The following is a 9,014-nucleotide window of genomic DNA, read 5'->3' on the forward strand; positions in this document are numbered from 1 at the left end:
CGTATTTGGCTGGGCATGGTAGCAATCCTAGCTCTTGAGTCTGAGACAGAAGGATGTTTGAATTCTAGATCAGTTTGGTCTACATGGCAAGTTCCAGGCCAGCCAGAGTGAGAGCCTGTCTCAAACAAAAGCCAAAAAAAAGTGGGGGAGTAGGGGTGNGGATTTACAAGTTGTTTCTAGCCCATAGGCTTTGTAGAAGCTGAGTTCATTCCAAAATATTTCTCCCCTCAGATTTCCAGGATCCACACAACTTCAACATAAATATAGATCAGATATGATCCAGTAGGAGGACCAAATCCCAGAACAGTGACAGTCTTGTCACTGAAGGATGAACGGGGAGGAAGAATTCTTTGATGCCGTCACAGGTGAGCAACTATAAGAAATATGACCCAGAGACTGCATCTTGTGTAGGAATCTGTGGGCTATGGAGTATGGGATTTGGTCTGGCTTAGCCAAAGGCAGGAGTGTTAGATTGGACCTGACATTAGTTTTATTAGAAAGACAATGATGGCTTCTCTCATGAGGTGAATCTTGACTGGATCTTAAGAGACAGCATGAAAGGACAGTGTGTGTGTATGGGGGCCGGGGGAGGGCTGGATGCATGGAAGAGCCTGGCTCTAAGGCATGTACCACCACTTCCTGGCTAGTACTTTGATTATTCTAGAGTATCTGGGCATGGAGTGTCAGCCATTCATTGCTCAGCCCTGAGTGCTGGCTAGTCACAGAGTGGACTTACCAAAATCTCAAAAGAAGACACTGAGCTCCTTGGCTTTTCCAAGGCTCAGTGAAATAATTTTCATTATTTCATGACCGAGACCCATTGATTCTGTTTCACGTTGGTGTGTGCCTACAAGTGGAGTGTGCTGGAAAACAGCCTCAGTAGCCCTACAGACAGACCCAGGAGACCATGCCTACCACGAGAGACCACTGCAGATGCCTCNTCACCCACACAGTCCCTAGACGTTCCCTCTTATCCAGGGACTCGGTGTAGCAGATACTACTNCAAACACCCCTGAGCTTTTGAATACGTTTCTCTTGATATTCCCNGAAGATGGCTTCAGCCTTATTGATGTTGAGGTGATTTCTGGCATCCTAGCAGACAACAGTGCTCCCACACAGCCCCTCTGTGTCCTGACACTGAGGTGGACCATCCTTTCACCGAGTAGGCAACAGAGATGATTATTTTAAGTGTACCACTTGAAAATAGTCTCATGGGGNTGGTGGCACATGATCCCNGCACTCAGGAGGCAGAGATGTGAGTTCAAGGTCAGACTGGTCTTACATAAAGAGTTCCAGACCAGGCAAGGCTACATAGTAAGGTCCTGCCTCAAAAAACAAAACCAAACAAAAGGTTTATAGATTTTTAGGCTTCTGTTTGTGTAGTTAGTCTTGAAGTAGGCTTCTTCATCTCCCAGGTCTAGAGAAGGTGACTGTTTTTTGCTTCTTTGTTACAGGCTTTGATTCTGATAATTCTTCTACAGGGGAATTTTCAGAGGCAAATAAAATTAGTGGGATGATTGACTTGGATACCAGCAAAAGTACTAGGACTGGGAAAAATGGGGAGAAACCACCACAAGAGAATGGAATTCAAAAGCACAGGTACTCTGTCTTACATACGTTGTATCAAGGATCACCCCATATGTCCTATACAGTATCCCTTATTTCTCAGGAGCTGAAGCACCCCTAATTCCAAGGCAACTCTTCCAGGTCATCTAGCCACCAGATATCCTATGAAACTTGATGCCTGTCTACTGGAGCATGGAGATCAGTGAAGGGCAGTGTTTGACCCATGAATCCCTTTCCATGAAGTGATAGTGCTGTTCCAGGATGGCTCACAGCCTGTACACAACATGATCCACAGCCCTCATTTACTAACCTGTAGACCCACCTGCCACTCCCAGGCACCAGGTTAATCCTGTTGTTCCTTCGTATATTGCTGAGATGTGTTTGACTGCTGGGCTAGCAGGACTAGTGTCCGTTCTCTTGTGCCTTCTACATCTCACTGAGAAATGTTGACTGCTGGCCCTGTCAAGGGACTGTCAAGGTTTGGCTGCGGCAAAACCATGTACATTTGTGTATCTAGACTACGTGGTCATCACAGAAGCTTCTCGATCTCGGGAAAAGCACCCATGGGACATAGGCTTCCTGCTTTTATTCTAAAAGGTGTTCTTGGCCTCAGTGGACCCTCAGCCNCTCTGCTGACTTAATGCATGGCCCACTTGTCTTCAGGGCAGGCTCCCTCTGTCCAAGGTGCTTAGCCTTCTATTGCCCTACATCCACATGCTTAGTGGGTGCAGGAGTACCTCACATGGGCTGTGAGGGCCCATGTAAGGAAATTGTTCACTCTGTACCTCACCAGCTTCCTCCAAGTGTATGTCAACTTGTGACCAAACATCAGCAGCGAGCTTGGGACCACTCCCTCATTCTGTTCCCCTCATCTGATGCTTTGGCTGCTAAATATCTTGAGGCTCTCTCGTGTCCACCCCGCGTCATGTGTGCTACCTTCCCTCATTATTCTTCCTAAGCACAGTGACACTTAGTACACTGTTTGTGTCACCCTTGTTCTCTGCCTGAAGCTCCTGTAGCAGGAACTCATTCCTGTCCTCTCACCCCCGTCCCAAGCAGCTCTGAGTAGTGCTCCATTTGTCACTGCTGAAGTGAGGGCTCACATCTCCTTACCCCTGTACTCAGGCCTGTCTTCATTCACTCTCCTAGCTTTGCCTCCCCTGGAGCCTCTTGTCTTGAGTTCTGCATCTAGACCTGTGTATACCAAAGTTCCTCCATACTGCTGTCTCAGCCTGGAGCCTTACCATCCTCCTGCATGTCTTTTCTCTTGTTGATCCTTCCCATCTTCATGCAACAGTTGGGTATTAGTTATTTCCTATTGCTGTGATAAACATCACAACCAAGACCAAACATATTCATGTGCTTGGGTATAAAAGGGTTTCTTTCGCTTGCAGGTTACAGTCCATCATCAAAGAAGCCATGGCAGGAACTGAAGCCGAGACCATGGAGGAGTGCTTCTTAACTGTTTTGCTCCCTTGGCTTGCTCAGTTTGCTTTTTTTCTTTTTTCTGAGCTGAGGCCCGCACCCAGCTAGGCAAGCACTCTACCACTGAGCTAAATCCCCAACCCCTCAGTTTGCTTTCTTATGTAACCCAGGACCATTTGCAAAGGAGTGCTGCTGCCTTCTGCTTCACAGTGAGCTTGGCCCTTCNACGTCCATTATTCAAGAAAATGCCTTGTAGACTTGCCTAGTAGCAATCAGATAGAGGTGTGTTTTTTCTCTACTGAGGTCCCTCTTCCCAGATAATCCTAGATTTTGTCAAGTTGACAAAAACTAGCACAGGGTGGATCCTTGGGGCCTGACCCTGACCCTTTATGGAGCTATATCCCCATTTCTGTGGCTCTCACAGTTTGCCATGTCCACAGCATTCCAGCTACTTTTGGCAGCCCTGGTACACAGTGCTCAATAAACATTAGATTTCTTTCCTTTTCCATTTTGTTTCAAAGTTTTTCTCTTCCTTGTCTTGACTCAGTGAGCCTTTTTTGAGGTCTTACTTGACAAGACCCCAGCTATTACTCTCCCAGGATCACAATGCCTAATCAGGGCTCTCCCGTTCTACTTCAGAGAATTGTCATTGGGAATTCCACAAGAAAAACTAGGCTGTCCTCTAAGGGCCCAGAGCAGTCATGTGTATCTGAGGGACATTCTGTGATGCCTTCTCTACACTCCTATGATGGGCCACATTCCTTCCTATAAGCTATGCAGATCTCTACTGAGGCTTCTTCCCACACATGGAGACAGTGCTTACTGTAGCTCACAGTTCCTACGGAAGCTCTAGCCTTTCCCCAGGTAGCCAGAGCAGGACTTGTGGCTAAGGTGACTGCTGGGCCCTCGTTTAGTGGAAGTGGCCTGAGAAGGTGTGCACCTTGGGAAGCTCTTGACACATCTCATCCTGTAGTCTCATCTCTGCCCACCATCTCAGGCCGGGCAGAATACTCTAAAGTAAGAAGTAAGGATGTAAGCAAAGGGGTTTCCGTCTCATCGTCAGCCTTGCCCAGAGCTCAGGGAAGGACAGCAGTGACCTGGCTGCGGCAGGGTCGGGTCCAGACTCCAAGGCCACCACGACCAATAACCATTGCTAGGAGGACTTAAAGCAGTGGTGCAGAAACCCTGTAGTGTCAGCTGTGACTTCACCTCTCTCCCAGCAGGCCATTGCTTCGAGACTGATGTTTCAGTCTCAAGCTAGGATGATGACATTGAGTAGTCCTGTGAGAAATATGTCCTACCCACTACATACTCCATTGGATAATAAATTCCTGTTGCTCTCAAATTCCTCTCAGGACAGCTCTTCCTGCTCCCATGTTCACCAGAAGCGACTTCAGTGTGTGGAGTATCCTGAAGAAATGCATTGGCTTGGTGAGTGCAGATAAATCATGTGACACATGGAGTTTAGGTATTACTTCCCTGAGACTTATAGTGTTGGTATCTAAGAAAATAGATGCTATATATTTATAATGATCATGAAATTACGATAACAAGGCAGGAAAGGAACACATGTCTAAGGGGAAGGGAAACATTATTTAGGAACAGCAGAATGCAGGCAGTTTTACAGTTAAGCAACTAAGCAGGCAGGAGGCATCCCATAAAGCCTTTTTCCTGGTGCTCCAAGATGGCTTAAACATCTTCTGTATGAGACCAGATGGGGCCCTCGACATACTCTAGGCTATAAATAGCTTTTGTCCAATACTGCGACTTTGTGTCAGGGAAATGGAGTGTCTAGTAGCCATTTGATCTTTCCACATGATCTTTGACTATTAGAGAGGCTAGTGTACTCGTACAATCTCTGGCACATCTCATGCACAAACCAGCACTTGGCAACAAGAAACTTGATCCCAAGAGTCCAGATATTTCTGTTGCCAAATTTCAGGTGTTTCTGCCTGTGTTCTTTTAATGCCATCTTCCTGTTGTGATTACTTCTATTCCCAGAGAAAACACTTTCTTCAGCCTTTTATTTTAAATCACTGTAGACAGATTGGAAGTAGATAGATTGGTGTGGAGTTGGCATTGGAAAGCTGGAAGAAGCTATAATTAGAGGTTCTCTTTTGGGTAGGATTACAGAAAAACTAGGAGCTCATTCAGAATTGCATAGTGTCCATATGCCTTCCTGGGGACGTTACCTTACCTTAATTGCTTGATTGTGTATCCTTGTTGCAGAGTTTTCTGGTTTTCTCATGAGTGAGTGATTGTACATGGGTCTGGGAGAATCCTGTAGGTTCATCAGTTTCATTTTTTATGTTTACAGGTTCCTTTTACGATTTTATTTCAAAATATGAGTCCAAAGTCAAATTCATTAAATATATGTTAGTCTGTTTTCTGTTGCCTGTACTACAAGAGCATAGACTGTCTAAACTGTAAAGGAAAGAGACTTATTCTATTTCCTGTGTCTGGAGTTACAAGACCAAGGGCATGTGTCTGGTGATGACTTCGGTGCTGGCAGAGTCCTGAGGTAGCATAAGACATACAGGGAGAGTTAGGGAAGGGGCTTGCACAGCTTTGTGTCTGTGGGTCTCTCTTTCTTTTTCTTTTGTTGTTTGTTTGTTTGTTTATAGTTCTAGGGATTGAGTCCAAAGCCTCAGAAGCATTCCACCACTGAGATGTTTAACCAACCCTTGCCCCGGTGTATTATTACTATTTACATCTATTTCTGTCCACACATGTGCATGTGGAGNTCAGAGGATAGGTTGCAGGAACCAGTTCTCTTGTACAGCATACCTGCTGAATATCTCACCAGCCCCTGCCCTGCCTGCCCTGCCCTATGTTAGCATACTACCCTAGTCAACCGTGGAGGCTCACTCCACCCAGTGATTTTACCTAATCCTAATGGCTTTCCAGAAGATTGGCATTAACACCATAGATAGATTAAGTGTCATCCTCTTAATTCTTCACAGTTAATTGGGATACTCTGACCATATCCAGAACATGACAGTCTCAGAAGCCCAGCTTCTTGTGCTCATCCCTCCCCACAAGTAACTGTCACCCACTGTCTTAGGGTTTCTATTCCTGCACAAACATCATGACCAAGAAGCAAGTTGGGGAGGAAAGGGTTCATTCAGCTTACACTTCCATACTGCTGTTCATCACCAAGGAAGTCAGGACTGGAACTCAAGCAGGTCAGAAAGCAGGAGCTGATGCAGAGGCCATGGAGGGATGTTCTTTACTGGCTTGCTTCCCCTGGCTTGCTCAGCCTGCTCTCTTATAGAACCCAAGACTACCAGCCCAGGGATGGCACTGCCCACAAGGGGCCTTTCCCCCTTGATCACCAATTGAGAAAATGCCTTACAGCTGGATCTCATGGAGGCATTTCCCCAACTGAAGGTCCTTTGTGATAACTCCAGCCTGTGCCAAGTTGACACAAAACTAGCCAGGCAGGACACCCACCCATCCTGCCCCACACCCTGACATATATACATTTCCTCCCATGCCTTCAAAGAGGCAGTAGGCTTTTCTTTATCCCTCCGACACCAGTGTCTAATGATCTTNTAAGTACTTCAATTCCCTTTCTTCGTTGTTTTTCAGTTTAGTGGGATGATGCGCTGTTTTAGATATTAGACTATTTCTGACCAAAGCAGATCACAGTGCCTAGCCCTGTATGTATATTTGCTGAGGCTCAGAGCTGGGTGCCGAGACATGGTATTGCTGGATCAAAGGAGAAATGTGTTGGCACTTTGCTAGCCGTAGCCACGTCCTCTTTGTAGGCTATGGTACTATACCCAGCAGCAGAGATGGAGCCTGGCCTAGGAACCCAAGGCTGGGAGTTTAGAGCAGGTGAGCAGTGTGCGCNCAGCTAGCCTCTCTCTTGCTGGGGGTCTTCTGTGTTTCTGCTGCCTGCTGCTGACCTCTCTGACCTCTTGCACTATAGGCTGTGGGCTCAACTTCCCTTGCTTTTACAGGTATATGAAGCCTCGTCTTTTCTTACCTTTCTGCTATGGAGGCATCCCTATATTCCCAGATGTCTGAATGTCTCTCAGCTGGTTATGTAGTGTCTGAGAAGCCTGACTGACTCTGGCTCAGGATNTGTAAGTTCAGGCTTTCAGTGAACAAGACCCTATCCTTTCCCAGAATGTTGTCTTCCAGGACCTGGTTGTCTTGCTGGTAACAGCTGAGTATTCTACCTCCCCCAGGGCACTCTATCAATCTCTAGTGACATTTGGGACTGGTGAGAGCAAAGGAGGTCATTTTAGCCCCTCGTACAGAAAGCCTGCATCAAATGAAATGAAAATAATCATCATCCTAAGAGCCAAAGCTTGTAGTTTGTTCTTGTTCCTGTAGCACCTGCGCCTACCCTGTTATAACAGCGTCACTTTCTTCTGACAGTCCTTCTATCTGTAAACGCCTTTCCAGAAGCTCAGCTCCTTCCACCTCTATGCATGGACTCTGGAGGCAGGAGCTGCAGCCTCACTTCTGTCCCTTTACAGACTCTGAAATAGCTTCCCGGCAAAGCCACATTAGAAGGGCTTGCCTGCCAAGTACCAGCCAGGTGCTTCCATGTTGTCCTAGCAGAGGCCATGATGCTAAGGATAAGTTTGTTTTTTTGGCTTTTTTCCAGACAGGGTTTCTGTAGCCCTGGGTGTCCTGGAACTCACTCTGTAGACCAGGCTGGCCTTTAATTCAGAGATCCTCCTGCCTCTGCCCCTCAGGTGCTGGGATTAAAGGCATGGGTTATTACTGTCTGCCTGTCAAGGGCAAGTTTTAACAAAGGGAAACTTGGGGCTGATACCACTCATCTAGAATAGGCGAAGGGAGGGGAGGTGGCTGTCTTGGAGCTCCTGTGATCACTGCGTTATTCAAATTGGGAGTGGCTCTCAGGGNCTGGGAGATAGAGAGCTGCCATGACTGCCACTCAGGAAACATTCCAAGTTGGGTAAGGTAGAAACCAGAGCTCACAACAGATAGCTTGCCCACACAGAGTTTCTAAGACCTTGTCTGTATGGGAATTTGAGGCTCTGGGAAGTGATCCTTAGAACACTAAAGTAAAGTGGTTTATTTGCATCTGGGGCATGCCCTGAAGCCTCAGACACCCAACCAGATGTCTTTCTGGCTTCTTCTAGGAGCTCTCCAAGATCACAATGCCAATTGCCTTCAATGAGCCACTGAGTTTCCTGCAGCGGATCACAGAGTACATGGAGCATGTGTACCTCATTCACAAAGCCTCAAGTCAGTCCCAGCCCCTGGAGAGGATGCAGGTGAGGACCCCACAGTTACAGGGCCCGAGTATTCTGCTTGCTGGGCTATCTAGAAGATGCCCTGTGGGGAGCAGCTTTGCTGTCTTGACTGAAGCAGTTCTGATCTACCTTTGAATTGTTTGCAGTCTGTAGCTGCCTTTGCGGTCTCAGCTGTGGCTTCCCAGTGGGAGAGAACTGGCAAGCCCTTTAACCCACTCTTGGGGGAGACGTACGAGTTGATCAGGTAAGGAGAGTTGATAATGTATCCTTTGCAGAAGGGCTCTTGAGTGAGCACGAAGAGCTCAGTTTTCTCTTCAGCACTGATTCCTCAGATTAGGATAGATGCTTCTTGGAGTTAGGAGCTACCGAAGTATTTGGAATGCTGTGGGTAAGAAGGTATTCACACACATAGAATGCTGGGTTTCTGATGGGATAGAACCCTGGTACTACATGAAGGTCTGGCATAGGATCTTGGCACAGTGGGCTCAAGGATAGAGGCCATGCTGTGTAGACTACTGGTGATGTATATGTATTACATGGCAGAGACAAGGGGGTCACTAGTGTTAGGCCAAAAGTGGAGTCAGAACTAATGAGTAGGACTGTGCTAGTTGTAGAAGCACTTTGATGAGAGTTCAATAACCAAAGAGAGGAGAGACAGCCCAAGTCACTGTNCATTCCGTGCCTGTGTCGCAGGGTCTTAGGACAGAGCTAGGACCTCAGGACTAGTCTGTGAGTGTTTGCTGAAATCCCTCTGAGTGGTTTCCTCTGGGTGGTGTCATGCCTCTT

The 9,014-nt window shown here is 47.0% G+C and overlaps 1 protein-coding gene across 1 annotated transcript in view; it reads left to right on the forward strand.

Annotated features, from left to right (window-relative positions):
* The window catches only part of Osbpl2 (oxysterol binding protein like 2), a 43,485-nt gene that overhangs the window by 16,743 nt on the left and 17,728 nt on the right, over positions 1-9,014 (forward strand). The window contains 5 exon segments of the mRNA XM_021179936.2: positions 232-365; positions 1,455-1,599; positions 4,347-4,422; positions 8,115-8,249; positions 8,375-8,472. Of these exon segments, the coding sequence (XP_021035595.1) occupies positions 329-365; positions 1,455-1,599; positions 4,347-4,422; positions 8,115-8,249; positions 8,375-8,472 (491 nt within the window). The 5' untranslated portion in view covers positions 232-328.

This window comes from Mus caroli, chromosome 2, assembly GCF_900094665.2.
Source record: "Mus caroli chromosome 2, CAROLI_EIJ_v1.1, whole genome shotgun sequence".
Classification (NCBI taxonomy): domain Eukaryota; kingdom Metazoa; phylum Chordata; class Mammalia; order Rodentia; family Muridae; genus Mus; species Mus caroli.